At 37.6% G+C, this 15,472-nt stretch overlaps 1 protein-coding gene across 2 annotated transcripts in view; it reads left to right on the top strand.

The window, feature by feature from the left end:
• The window catches only part of LOC125239555 (zinc finger protein 883-like), a 37,697-nt gene that overhangs the window by 7,639 nt on the left and 14,586 nt on the right, over positions 1 to 15,472 (top strand). For both annotated transcript variants that reach the window (XM_048147182.1, XM_048147181.1), the window contains exons 6-7: positions 2,361 to 2,435; positions 2,928 to 3,057. In XM_048147182.1, coding sequence (XP_048003139.1) covers positions 2,361 to 2,435; positions 2,928 to 3,057 — 205 coding nt within the window. The remainder of the gene's footprint in view (positions 1 to 2,360; positions 2,436 to 2,927; positions 3,058 to 15,472) is intronic.

Raw genomic sequence — 15,472 nt, 5'->3', positions numbered from 1 at the left:
TAACTGCGAAAATGAGATCTGCAAGGTGCGCTTCACGAAGCAGAGCATCTGGCACACGCACCAGGACATGCACCGGCTCAAGTTCTTCTGCAAGGAGTGCAGCTTCGTCTCCAAAACCAGGTTCAATCAATATTCAACTCATACTCTTGAAGACATCTATCTCAGGTGTATGTGTTAGCCCATATAACTGCGAAAGTGAGGTCTGCAAGGTCCGCTTCACGAAGCAGAGCATGCAAGGAGTGTAGCATCGGCTCCAGAACCAAGTAAGTTGATGCAGCATGCTTTGCAGGCGTATCAATTGTGACGTGTAATATGTAACAATATTATAAATAAATGAGTATGAGTATGGGTTTGTCATATGCAATGATCGTAACTTTTCCAGCAATTTTGGTGCAGTGTTGTAGAAATAAAGAAATTCATACTTTTTTTTTCTTAATCAAGTATTCCAGGTGGCTTCGGACATATATATTCCTTAGACGCGATAACGCTGAACCAAAATTGCTGGAAAAGATGCGATCCCTGGTCATATCTCTGCAATATCCATAGCTATACAATATTCTCTAAGACGTGTAGTGGCTCAATTAGTTGTCTAATAAATATAAAAAAATCTACTTTTTGCACAACAGTTGATATACTGAAAATTTATAGAAATCTAGTAACAAAAAAAAAAAGGAATATTTCATGCACTCTACCAGCCTACAAATTTTTATCGATATCGAAGACTTTGTCCAAATGTACAATTTAAAAAAAAAATGCTAAGCTGTGTCTCTAAAACTGTCTCTTGATCGAGTTAAATAGAATTTGTATTAATACTAAAACCCATACTTCTCAGGTGTATAGTTTTGCCCATACGCATGCGACATATGTAAAACGCTTCAGGAAGCAAAGTATTGAGCGTGCACAGACTTGCATCGGTTATATTATGTATAACACGCGACTATTTTTACAAACAAGTTATTAGACCCCAAAAAATATTCACTTAAGGGCAGATTTTTATTTTGTCGTCTGTTTTTTTTTTTAATGTGGGAATGTCTATATTTCATACTCAGAATCATGAGCTCTTAAAAAAATTCTTACATTTTTATTCCCACTGAGTTACAATTTGTCATCGAACTTGAACTCAGGAGAAAATGAACATTTGTATGAAATTTTTTGTCTCCTATGGGGATCGAAAAACCTGGCGATTATGAGTCTGAATCGCGTAAAAAATACCCATGTTACAAAAAGTGGGGGGGACAACTTTGAAAAAAAAAGTGGCTCAACTATAAGCAACATGTATGATGATATTGATGATTTATTGCTTGAGATATTATGCTCTCCTGTTTAACTTGTACAAAAAGTACAAAAATTACCAAAAAAAAAAAAAGGGAAACCGAAAACAAAATAAAAATTGGCCCTAAAACTTTTTGTTACTTATTTTGAAATTTATTTAGCTTGCAAAAAATGTTATTTGTAAGCTTTTTGTACTTCTTTATGTAACTCTGCACAATTTGTATAGATATATAATATCGTATACCTACTTTGTAACATCTTATAACACCATGGATGCAATAAATAAATATGAATATAGAATTGCTCATGTGGTGACGGGTTAAGTATTTCACCACCCCCTTTCTTCCCGTGGGTGTCGTAGAAGGCAACTGTGGGATACGGGTTAAATTGTGGCGTAGGCGAGAGGCTGGCAACCTGTCACTGCAATGTCACAGTTTCGTTTTCTTTCAACCCCTTATTTGCCAAGAGTAGCACTGAAACTTGAGTAGTTTCATTTGCTCTGCCTACCCCTTCATGGGATACAGGCGTGATTGTATGTATGTATGTATATAATATAGATTAGAGATGGGCTGAATATGAACTTTGCCGAATATGAATATTCGGCCGAACATTCGGTTCAGCTCTTACCGAACCGAACATTCGGTTACGCCATATTTTTAAAGTGATTTAGTGGATAACTAAAACTTATTTAAAACAACTCTGAACTCTTCTCAACTCTTAAAATACGTTTTTTTAACTTTTTTACAAAAAAAATGTATTTATATTTTGACGCATAATTGTCTCTTTTTAGTAGTTCATTAGAAAGCTACTAAAATAGGAGCTTATTATCCAATGGAATACGTAAGATCTTCATTAATTATTTACTTTGTTTATTCGGTAACTATTCGTCAATGCAACCGAATTATTCGGCCGAATACGAACATTGAAAAACATGCCGAATATGATGAATACCGAATATTTACCGAATATTCGGCCCATCTCTAATATAGATTAAGGTAGTAGTGCGACGAAACTGCGGAGACAGGGTCGAGATTTTCTGTAATTGTTAATTTATATAATAAATCTGTATGTTTATCTGAATGACGTAGGCATCAAGCCAAGCAGCACCACGAGATGCATGTGGGCAAGCTGTATGAGTGCCAGCATTGCGGGAAGACCTTCAGGTGAGCATCATCATCATCATACTCCTCGCGTTATCCCGGCATTCACCACGGCTCATGGGGTCCGGATACTCCGGATTGACAAACATCTGACGACCTGTCTGGCGCAGTCGGTAGTGACCCTGCCTGCTGCGCCGCGGTCCCGGGTTCGAATCCCGGTAAGGGCATTTATTTGAGTGACGAGCACAGATATTTGTTCCTGAGTCATGGATGTTTTCTATGTATATAAGTATTTATATATTATATTTATCGTTGTCTGAGTACCCACAACACAAGCCTTCTTGAGCTTACCGTGGGCCTCAGTCGATCTGTGTAAGAATGTCTTATAATATTTATTTATTTATTTTATTTATCGACCCGTAAGAATACATCTTAACAGGCACTGACGTTAAGTTAAAAATAAAACACGCAGTCATGTAAAAATTATATTAAATTTTCAATGTAGAATGTAAAAAGCTTTAATAACTAAATACTAGTTACGACGTTTTCCTGCAGTAAGAGCTCGACGTACCTGTCGCACGTGCGGCTGGCGCACCCGGCGCTGAACGTGGCATGCGACGAGTGCGGCGAGACCTTCGTGGGGCAGATGGGCCTCAAGATGCACAAGAAGCGGAAACACGCTCAGGTATAGTTTCTGCAGTAAGAGCTAGATGTATCTGTCGCACGTGCCGCAATGTGGCATGCGACGAGTGTGGCGAGACCTTCGTGGGGCAGATGGGCCTCAAGATGCACAAGAAGCGGAAACACGCACAGGTACACATCGCTTCACGACAGGCGGCCTAGCCTACAATCGTTGATACTAGACGCGGATTGAAACGCAGTTTGGATCTGTCGCGCTAATACCATAGACTAAACTAAATAAAGAAGACGTGTAACTCAGTACATCGTTTTATATGTTTGACTCGTAAAACAATAGATGGCATTACTATACTCTCGCGACAAATGGTATTGTTCAATTCACGAAATAATTTCCCTCTTCCCCCGGACCCCCGCAAGGGACGGACGTGTCCACTAAACCCGCGCTGCATTTATTTTAAATAAATATTTTCGAAATTAACTTCAATTTATTCGACCAAATTACTAGGAGTGCATAAAATAAACAGTGGTATACCTGTGACTGCGCCACGCCACGCCGCATCTACTACGAAAAAAACCGCTTGGGTGAGTGCGTCATACGTCACCTGCTACGGCTGCTACGACTATTTGCTACGCGGCGTAGCCGATCTCCTAGCAACTTCTGCGATCCTGGTACAAAAGTGTACGCGACTTAAGGCGAGTGACGTAGCGCCGGCAAATCATTATGTCTGGCGGAAACGAAAATACAAACATGTCAATATGCGAGTCGGAGACGGCTAGTGGTGAGCCGACCACTGAGATCGTCACCCAGCGACAGCGTCAAAACAGGGACAGAAACGAGTCGCTGGACGAAGGAGACCCTGGGGATGGAGCGCTCTCTAGTAATATCACTAGCTCTCAACTAGCTGAATTTAGAATAGAAATGAGACAGTTGATTACTTACTTCACAAAAAACCAGACAGCTGAGTTGCGCGAAATTAGCGCGACAATGAAAGAGATCAAACACACTAACGAAAATATTGAAGCGTCGATTGCGGATTTGACAAAACAGAACGAGGATTTTTCGAAAAGATTTGATCAAATAGAAAAACAGTTGAAAGAAGACAACGACTATATTGTATTCTTAGAAAACAAATTAGAAGAAAGTCAGATGTCCAATCGGAAAAGCAATATTGAAATAAAAAATGTGCCATCAAAGAAAAATGAAACAAAAGCAGACCTCCTAGCAATGGTTACAAGTCTAGCCACAAACCTAGAGTGCAGTATCAGTAAATCTGATATAAAGGATATTTACCGGGTGAGAGTGAAGGGCGAAAATAAATCCATGCCAATAATACTGGAGACTAATTCCGCATTACTTAAGCTGGAACTAATCAAAGCAGCAAAAGCATATAACAGAAAGAACCCCTCAAGGCTGTGTGCCAGGCACCTAGGTTTCACCTATAATGAAGACCAACAGATATACCTATCGGAGCACTTGACTGCTAAGGGATCCCGCCTATACTTCTTAGCAAGAGACCTCAAAAAATCTAAGGGCTACAAGCACTGCTGGACGTCCTATGGCAAAGTCTACGTGCGAAAAACAGACGAGTCCCAAATTATCCAGATCAACTCCGAGGAGCAAGTGCAACGGTTATTTCAGGACTGACTAGACTGTAACGTACAATATTTGTCTAACAATGATTACTATCTGCATGCAAAATGTACAACGATCTCTGTTATTTTTAATTTACAACTCTCCTGCTTATATTACAAAACTATTCCTTGCCAACATACATACACATACAGACCTACACGCATACAACAAACAATCAGCCACACACACACTGAAACTCGAAATCTACATATAAACATAATTTTTGTCTGCTCATCATCATATTTTCCTGACATAAAACTCCCATCAGAATCATTATGGTCCGAATCATTCATACCGCAATACGCCAGATACACCTTATACAAATATATATACAACTACGTACAAATTATAACTAGCTTATCCTTAGACTATAACAGTGTGTAATACGCTACAGTCTATAACAGAAATTGACGACATCGAGATTTCACATATTATAGAGTGTGACAGTACTGAAGAGTTTTCGAAACAAATACGCATTAACAAAAGTGATTTTACAATTACGGCACAGAACATAAGGAGTATATATTGTAATTTTGACAATTTTTTACTTTCACTATCTAATTATACTTTCAAAAATGATGTAATTGTTCTTACAGAGTGTAGACTTAATTTAAATAAACCACTACCTCAACTTGAAAACTATGACTCATATTTTACTACATGTCAACAAAATCAAAACGATGGTGTGGTTATTTATATTAAGAACACTCTGAAGCATAAAGTAAGGGAAGTGGGGCTCAGACAGGCTTCCTGTCTCCAGCTAGACATTTTGGATAATACTATTTTCTGTATCTACCGATCCCCTTCACATACCAATGCTGATGAATTTATAGACTCCTTAAAAACTCAATTAGAAGTATTAAAATCTCATAATAATATTATTATTACAGGAGATATAAACATAAATATAAAATCTAAGCTTCTCGAACCTTTACATGAATATAGGAATAAAACAAATTACCTGAATATGCTATCAAATTTTGGCCATTTAGCTGGTCACACTCGACCGACCAGAGAGAACAATTGCTTAGATCACTTCATACTTAAATTCAATAAAGCGAAATACTCTTCCACTATAGCAATCATAAAAACTACCACAACTGATCATTTCACTACATTTCTCACACTCTCTAAATTTAAGAACACACCAGAGATAAATAAAACTAAAACCACTATTGATTTTGATGCAGCTATAAATTATCTGAAAAATGAAAATCTTTCTGATTTAATGTTTTGTGAAGACCCTAATATCGTAACTGAACGCCTTACGTATGTACTAAGTGAATCCATAAAACAAAATACAAAAATCACTGTGATACCTAGTAGTAAACGTATTATAAAACCGTGGATCTCCCACGGTTTACTGCGCTGTATACGAAATCGTGATAAACTACAGCGAGATTCACGCAAAAACCCATTTAATACTGTACTTAAAATAACATATAAAAGGTACAGAAATTACTGTAATAGCCTTATTAAAAAACTAAAAAGAAAATATGAGAGAGAGCTTATTGAAAAATCAATTAACAACAACAAATTACTTTGGAAAAATATAAAAACCCTAACCTACACTAATAAATCAAAAAAACTTCATCCAGAATTACTTCACTTAAAAAATACTCCTTACGAGTCAGCTAATTATATTAATAAATATTTTGCTACCATAGGAAAAGATCTTGCGATGAAAATCTCAGCAAATCATCCTTCACCTATGAATAATACAAATACACACCTCCATTCTTTCGTCTTACTTCCTGTTAGCCACGAAGAAGTTAAAAATGTGATAACAAATCTGAAATCCAAAAGTGCACCCGGATACGATAATATACCAACAACTTATCTAAAGAAAACATCTAAAGAAATAGTCCCAATTATAACTCATCTCATAAACCTTAGTTTTGAACGCGGTATCTTCCCTGATTCACTAAAAAAATCAATAATCACCCCAGTTTACAAGGGAGGGGACAGAGACGATGTCAATAATTATAGGCCGATCTCAGTTCTAACTGCTTTATCAAAAATCTTCGAAAAGCTACTAAACACCAGACTCTTAAACTTCCTTAACAAATTTAACCTATTATCTGATGCCCAGTTTGGATTTAGACAGCGAAAATCAACCGAAGACGCTATACTTGCACTGACGTCTCTAGTCACTGAAAATTTGGACAAAAACAACAAATGCCTGGCTGTTTACCTGGATCTGAAAAAAGCCTTTGACACCGTCTCTGTTACTATTCTTACACAGAAACTCCATAGAATAGGAGTTAGAGGAACACCGCTGTCCCTATTTGAGAGCTATCTTACTGACAGGAAACAGAGGGTCAAACTTGGTGATGTAATCAGTGAGTTTCAAGATGTCGCTTATGGTGTCCCACAAGGAAGTGTGCTAGGACCAACTCTATTCTTGGTGTATATAAACGACCTGTGCAATATCACCATTCCTAATGCAAAGCTGTTCTCATATGCTGATGACACAGCAATAATATTTACTGGCAAATCCTGGAACCAGGTCAAAGAATATGCTGAACACGGACTGAGACGCATAGATAGTTGGCTAAAAATAAACTATTTAACATTAAACACAAAGAAAACAAATTACACATGTTTCAGCATCTCGAAAAATACACAACCCATGAATGATATGCTGATCAAGATTCACTCATGCCCGTCTTTAACCCCACCTACTTGTGACTGTCCAGAAATAGAACGTGTTGCTCAAACTAAATACCTAGGAGTTATAGTCGATGAACATTTAAACTGGTATTCGCAACTTGATCAGGTAATAAGTAGAGTTAGAAAACTAACATGGATTTTTAGAACGCTGAGGCACATTGTACCGGCGAAAAACAGTACACAAAATTCGCGTAACATTTTAAACGAAATATATATATCCCTGGTCCAATCTGTCCTTGTGTACTGTATTTCCGTCTGGGGCGGATCGGCAAAAAGTCGCTTCATTGACCTTGAACGCGCCCAACGAGCATTAATTAAAATAATGTACTTTAAAAAAATTAGATTCCCAACAGATCAACTATATTTAATAAGCAATCTCCTTACTGTTAGAAAATTATACATTCTGCATATAACATTAAAAAAACATAAGTTACTACCCTATGATGAAGACTATAAAAACAAGAGAAAAAAGTTGTTGTAGCAAAAACCACAAAAACAAGGACCTTATTCGCTCGCAGACAGTTCTTTTCAAAATCATCGCATGTATACAATAATGTGAACAAAGTACTTGATATCTATTCGAAACATTATCACTACTGCAAAAGAGATGTTACAAACTGGCTGAAGACTATAACATATGATGAGACAGAGGCTTTATTATATTAACACATTCACACACACACACAGAGACGTATAACAAACACACACACACACACACACACACACACACACACACACACACACACACACACACACACACACACACACACACACACACACACACACACACACACACACACACACACACACACACACACACACACACACACACACACACACACACACACACACACACACACATATAACATTAATTATTGTTAGTAAATGTGATTAGTATAACGTAATCTCTAGTTTAGATAGTACAAACTGGTGTTTTGGCCAGTAAATTGGAGTTAGTTATAACATAAGTACTTATGTAATTATAATAAAACGGTTATGTAACCTAAAGGAAGAGCGGCGCCTCCCAACACAGGCATTTTGCTTACCGGGCGGCACCATCACCTTACATCATGTAAACTGTCATTTATGAAATAAATAATTTTAATTTTAATTTTTTAATTTAATTTTTAATTTCATTTAAATGACCTAAGTCGTATTATTTCAAAATTTGGAACATGATCGTACAACATTATCACTATATAACACCGAAATTAACAAAAACAATTAAGTCATTTTTTACCAATCGGGTACTTGAATCAGATTCAATTCATGGGAAGTGTTTTGTACGTTTGATGACTAATAGCAAACATTATAATCCGGTAGATGGCGCGTATGCAAGATGCACAACACTGCATGCTAAACAAAGTTGGCATATTGAAGATAAGTTTTAAATTCAATTTATCTATTGTTCGAATGTGAGTAGTTAAAATCGCTGTCAATAGAAATTGCCAACAATGTAAACAAACCATTATACAAAATATCAATATTTTAGCACAATTTTATTATTTCAAAGGTTGGATTTAGCCAGTATCTGATGAGTTAGAATGAAAATTAAAGACATTTTGACAACGTACAAGGTTTGTTTACATTGTTCACAAATTCTATTGACGGCGACTTTATAAATGATGAATTGATGATAGGGTTAGTATTTTGTAACATCACAATCTGCCAGAATTTGGCGTACAATACTCTTGACTCTCAATATGCACATTCATTATCATTAGTATTTGTTTTTTTTTTTTGCACAAGTTTTAACGATTATTCTAAATTATCTTGGACGTACATCCCAGAATAGGCAAAATATGCTACGTAAAATATTACAACCCTAAGTGCGGATGTCAGGAAGGATTTCAAAGGCGAAAATCAAAAATGGCGGCTTAAATATATGGGATATCGGTCCTGCATCCGATATCGGATCGTATAATGTGAAAACGCACTAAGACGGAAGTATTACTTTCAGATTATTTTATTTTTATTACTATAAAAATGTTTTACCACAAACAGCTACATATATCAGCACGACAGAGTCAGATGGCACTATTATCAGAATAAGACAGAAGTTGTACGATTTGCGGCTAATTTATGATCAACATTCATCATTTCATCATCGATTTTTTTTAATATATGAATGTGGAATAAAACAATATATTTATAAGTCAATTTTATTAATTAAATTCTTTGAAAAGTTTCTTAATTATCATGCTAAGTGTTGAAATGCATTGAAATATTTATTTTCAGTACAGATGGTGTTTTTTTTTTACGCACTAGTGCGAGAAGTGGTTCATTACGAGTATATGTCAGGTCTAAACTTCAGAGGGCCATCTGTACTGAAAAACGTCGTACGATACACGTGCGAAAAGGAAATTCGTAACTCGTGTCGATTTTTACGCACTTGTATCGTAATGCACTATTTCCAAGTAGGCATATTACAATGATATGAACGTCAAATAAAGCTACGCCGGCTTTAACCCTACGCCTCAGCCACTTTTTTTCAAAATACACATGCAAAAGTATTCATAAAGAAAATATTAACAGACTGCTCTATGGAAATTAATTTCAATAAATTATACAAAGTACAAAGCTACTATGCTTAATAAGAGATGTTAGAGATACTGTATAGAGTCTCGAAGTGTCAAGGTATATCTAAAAAAATAAAAAAAATATACATGATGAAGAAAAAAAAAACGAACTGATACAAATAAAAAATAACTAAAATAACTTTAGAGTTTTAAAAGACTCTTGATGTCTCAACTAAAGAAAAAAAAATATATAATGCCGCCGCGGGGCGGAGCGGCGGCGGGGGGCCGGCGGCCGAGGCTCAGGCTCGGCGATCAGCCACGACAGCGCCAGCTGCAGAAGGCTCGGCGATCAGCCGCGACAGCGCCAGCTGCAGGAGGCTCGGCGGCCAGCCGCGACAGCGCCAGCTGCAGAAGGCTCGACGGCGACGGAGCCGGCGCGACGGCGCACGGCGCGGGCTTGTGGGAGCGGGGCTAAGCCGGCTCGGGCGCGGCTCGAACAAGCGGGCGCAGGCGAGTCCATGCACACAGGGTACACGCTCGATGGATCTAGAACGTTATTCACAAAAGAAGTACTCGTGTAATGCTTTACTTGTCAGTTCATACCTATTATTCAGGTCTTTTAGTTTCAATTCTAATTTGTGAAATTCATCGGAGCGATGGTTCAACTCCTGTGCTGTCAGGTCAAGTTGGTATTGACAGTTTAGAAGCTCATCGCTTAAGGCAGCTGTTACATTTTGATGTATTTTGAATTTGCTTAGCTTTAGATATTTTTTAATTTTATTTGACCCTTTCAACGTCACTCTGGGATCACTGCCGCCCTCTATGTGCACAGACTGTTTTAAATCTACAGGGCCTTTCATTGGGGAGCATGATGCACTGTCATGAACCACATCTAAATCAAATATATTATATTCAGCAAATATACTTAAATTGTTTTCAGCCAGAGCGGAGTTCCCGGAGCAATACTTGCAATACCATTTTGAATCCGACTCCTGCAGTTGCTGCTCGAGGTCCCGGATGCGTTGTAATGCCTGCTCATGTATCTCTTGGCATTGCTGGAACCGATCAATGACTGCCTAGAGGTCATCCCGTTGTCCTTGCAGGTCTTCATACTTGACATCTTGGTTGGCTGATTGCTGATTTTTGAGGCTTGTGTTACTTGACATCTTGGTTGGCTGATTGCTGATTTTTGAGGCTTGTGTTTGTTTCATTCTAGCCACCATCACATCCCGGTGTGTTGTAACCTTGCTAGTTTGTTCTGTAACATTATTCATCATGTGAGATATTGAAGCCTAAATGTATTGTTAAAATATATTAAATAGGGCTTATAACAGGATATAATGTGATTAAGATACAAGAATATGGAACCACAGCCTTGATTTGTTAACAAGATTTCATATAACAAACTTTGTAATTCACTTTGTTGCAAGTTACACGGGATAGCAGTGAGTAAGGTTTTATTATCTCGAGTTGGTTTAACAAAGAAAATGTAAATATGGAAGTTAAAATACTATTATGTACTTCAAATGTTTACAAACAGAAAACACAAAAATAACCTATGACAGTTACTAGTTCTAGACAAATAATCTGAAAAACTACACTTAAATATTAAGTAAGCTATACCCATCTGTAAAAAACGCTAATTAATTATAATTTATTTTAAATCTTGAACGCTACTCCGTTGACGGTTGGCGTAGTTTTTTCGTCAATATTTGGCTTCTTAGGCTGCATGAAAACTTATGATAACACTTTCTCATTTTAATTAAAATACGATACATCACTGTAATTCCTTATATTTTAGATTTTTAATATTTATAACACATTATTGAAATGATATAAGCACGAAGCTTGAATTTGACGTTTAACCCGGTCGGTGTTGCCAGTCCAGGCGTTGGTATCTCCTGCGAATTGCAAAGTATGCGTTAGGGCCCGCACAGACGGGTGACTCAATTTTTTTGTCTGCGGAGATCGGTCTATGGGCTAGTATGAAAGTGCGCACACGTTGCGACGCAACCTTTTTGTCTGCGGGTTCGACGAGTGACGACAAGCCTGCGACGTAACTGTCTCATTCTCTATAATGTTTCAATGCAAGTGCGCACACGGTGACAAAATAGTCGCCGGTCGGTTGTCATTTTGACAGTTATCACTCAACCGCCTGGGCGAACGTATGTTATTATTCGAAAAAAATATAATTTTAAATGCCGATTGTTGAAGTCGACATTGATACCTGTCGTTTAATTTCAATTCTTCAGAAGTAGAGGTAAGACCGACTTTATATGACAAGAATTTAAAAGAATAGTCCTACAATATTGAGGAAAACGATGCCGGGTTGTAAAATTCTAACGAGTTCATCAAAACTTTTAAACACTTATTCTGAAGTACCAAAAATGTTTTTTGGGTAGGCTCTTAATTTCATGAAAAAAGAAAAAGTTGCGTCCGTAGTATCTTCATAGTAGTCTGTGGTTGCATCGCTGTCGTTCCCGTGTGCGCACCTTTGAAATTGTCGCAAGGAGTTACGACAGAGACAAAAAAGTCGTCGAGTGACTTTGTCGCCCGTCTGCGCGGGCCCTTATAACAAATAGTTTAATGTTTTGTGAAGATTAAAGAAATATTGTTTGTTGATAACAATGATAACTATGACGGGAACTATTCCTCTCACTTCTTGTCACAGACAAAATTATGACGCGCCTTGGCTAGCTATCAATAGTGAAACAAAAACGAAAAGAGATATAAGGCTTACGGCGAAACGAAATTGTGGTCAAAAAAGCTGCACTTTATGCAAAAAGCAAGCAACTTTGTACAGTGATACTAGGGACCAATATAAATGATTTCTTCCGAGGAAACACAATTTTCATCCACTAGAATTCAAGATGGCGGACATTTTCTATATTTCGTATTTTTAAAAATTTATAGAATCACAACGGCTGCACCGATTTTGATGGTTGGGGTGTCAATCAGTTTGTATTAAAACGCTTATTTTTTTTATACTACGTCGGTGGCAAACAAACGTACGACTCGCTTGATGGAAAGCGGTCACCGTAACCTATGGACGCCTGCAACTCAAAGAGTGTCACATGAGCGTTGCCACCCCATTAGAAACTTGTACATTCCCTTTTCCTGTTTTAAGTACACAGTAAAAAGGAGTGTACAAGTTCTAAGGAGGGTTCGGTTTGCCGACGACTCAAAGGACAATAGACGAAATAAGTCAGTTCCGTAAGTCCTCCCGTCATCAGCACACCGCACCCTCATTAAGCTCTGTCAGCCTTACTCACCGACAGGAACACAACACTAAAAAATTAAAGATGGCGGGCGAATAATAAGAAAAATATAAAATTTTCAAACTTTTTTTTCTTTCTAGTGAAATTTTCATTTTCTATGATATGGCCACATTTTTATATATTCAAATAATAATGAAAATCCGTTAAGTAGTTTTTGATCTATATATACTCGTTTCAAAGGAACGCGCGGATTTGAAAGACGTTTTTGCACGTGATGTAAAAATTTATGGAATCACAACGGCTGCACTGATTTTAATGATTGGGATGTCTATCAGTTTTCATTGAAAAGTTTATTCATATAAAAATCAAAATCATTGATAAAATAAAAGACGGCGGCCGAAAAATGTGAAACTTAAAAAATCAATCTCATGAAATTGACTAGTAAATTTTCTAAGATATGGTCACATTTTTATTTATTAAAATAAAACCTGATAATGTCATCTGCAAAATAAAACAAAAATCATTTAAATCCGTTGAGTAGTTTTTGAACTATACGCAATGCAGATGAAGCGCGCGGGTTTGAAAGACGTCTTTGCACTTGATGTGATGCATCGCGTGTGATGTATCGTGGTTTTGGCTACGCAAGACGGTTTATTTATTTTGGTCACAGCTTACTGTATTAGTGTTTTTAGTATTTATACTAGTTTTTTAAAGGTGAGCGGGGCCCGAGGGCCCCGCGGTGTTCTTTTTGGGCTTTTGTGCTTTGCTTTTTTGTTTTTGTGCTTTGCTTTTTTGTTTCTTTGCTTTTTGTTTTTGAGCTATGCTTTTTTGTTTTTTTGCTTTGCTTATTTGCTTTTTTGCTTTAGCCTTTGAGTGCTTGGGAGCACTCTCTGCCCGCAGCTCGGCCTGCGGCCTCGCGTGCTTGGGAGCTTGTAAGACACGCTCCGGGCCTTCGGCCCTCCGCGTAGTTACTGTGGGGGTTGTAGGGAAGTTGGAGCTTAAACACGACCCAATCCCGTCGTTTCGCTTCTCTAAGACACTTTTACTATTGGGTCGTGTTTAAACTCCAACTTCCCGATCCGCCGGCGAGCCGATCAGCACTTTTAAGCTTTTTCCTACCGTTACGGATCTATGGGGATTAAAAAAAAAGACCTCCATACAAATTTCAATTGGCCTTTAAAGGGCGCCATTTTGAATTTTTCAAAATTTTCTTATTGTATACTAATCTAAGGGCGGCTGTCCACCCGTGTGCAAAATTTCAGCGCGCTCAGACCGTTTTGAAATTTTTCAAAAAAAAAAAGTCGGCCATTTTGATTTTTTTTAAACGCCATGCTATGGACCTTGGATGACGGTATAACATTTGTTCGAGCACTTTTCACTTCTTTGTACCGTTACGGAGCTATGGCGATTAAAAAAAAAACTTCCATACAAATTTCAATTGGCCCTCAAAGGCCGCCATTTTGAATTTTTCAAAATTTTCTTTTTGAATATAAATCTTGGGACTACTTTCCACCCGTGTGCCAAATCTCAGCGCGCTAGGACCATTTTGAAATTAAAAAAAAAAAAGTCGGCCATTTTGAATTTTTTTAATGCAACTTTTTTCTACTCGGATACTTGTATGACATTTGGTCGAGCACCCCCCCGGCTATCTCTTACGGTTTAAAAGTTGCCATACAAAATAAAAGTGGCCAGTTTTCCCACATTTGTAGCATTTTTCAATTTGTTTTTATTTCATTCGAATCAAGGCCACTTGGAGATTCTATGACCAAAATTTGAGCTCTCTACGACAAACTTGAAAAATCATAAAAAAAAAAGTCGGCCATTTTGAAAAAAAAATGGCGGCGTCAAAAACTGCCTAGGGTCCTCTATGACATTTGGTCGAACACTCCCCGGCTAACTCCAGCCGATTGGCCAGGCCGTCCAACATTTTTTTACCCGGAACCGGTAGACCGACGGTCTGATCTATCCGGGGTCGCAGGACCAACCTCTATACGACCACACCAAACACTGCCACCTGCGAAAACTCCTTCTGCCCATTTTTTGAAAAATGTCAGTCGGGTTGTAGCTTTATATTATATATTGGGTTGGTAAGAAAGTAATGAGCCAATCATAACCAATATTGAAATTTTTATTTAATTTATTATTTTAATCATTTATCAAAAATATAACGGCCTTCGTTATCTACTACTTGTCTCCATCGTTCTGGTAAAGAATGAATAGCATCGGCGAAGAAGTTCTTAGGTTTAGATTCAAAAAACTCAGCTATGTACTGTCGTAGATGGGCTTGATCATCGAACTTTTTTTCATTCAAGGCATTGCTTAGCGATCTGAACAATGCGTAATCCGTAGGTGCCAAGTCTGGAGAGTACGGTGGATGAGGTATCACTTTCCAACCTAGCTCCAATAGCTTTAGCCGAG

Source organism: Leguminivora glycinivorella, chromosome 25 (genome assembly GCF_023078275.1).
Source record: "Leguminivora glycinivorella isolate SPB_JAAS2020 chromosome 25, LegGlyc_1.1, whole genome shotgun sequence".
Lineage (NCBI taxonomy): Eukaryota > Metazoa > Arthropoda > Insecta > Lepidoptera > Tortricidae > Leguminivora > Leguminivora glycinivorella.
This window is presented reverse-complemented; position numbering and strand designations above follow the sequence as displayed.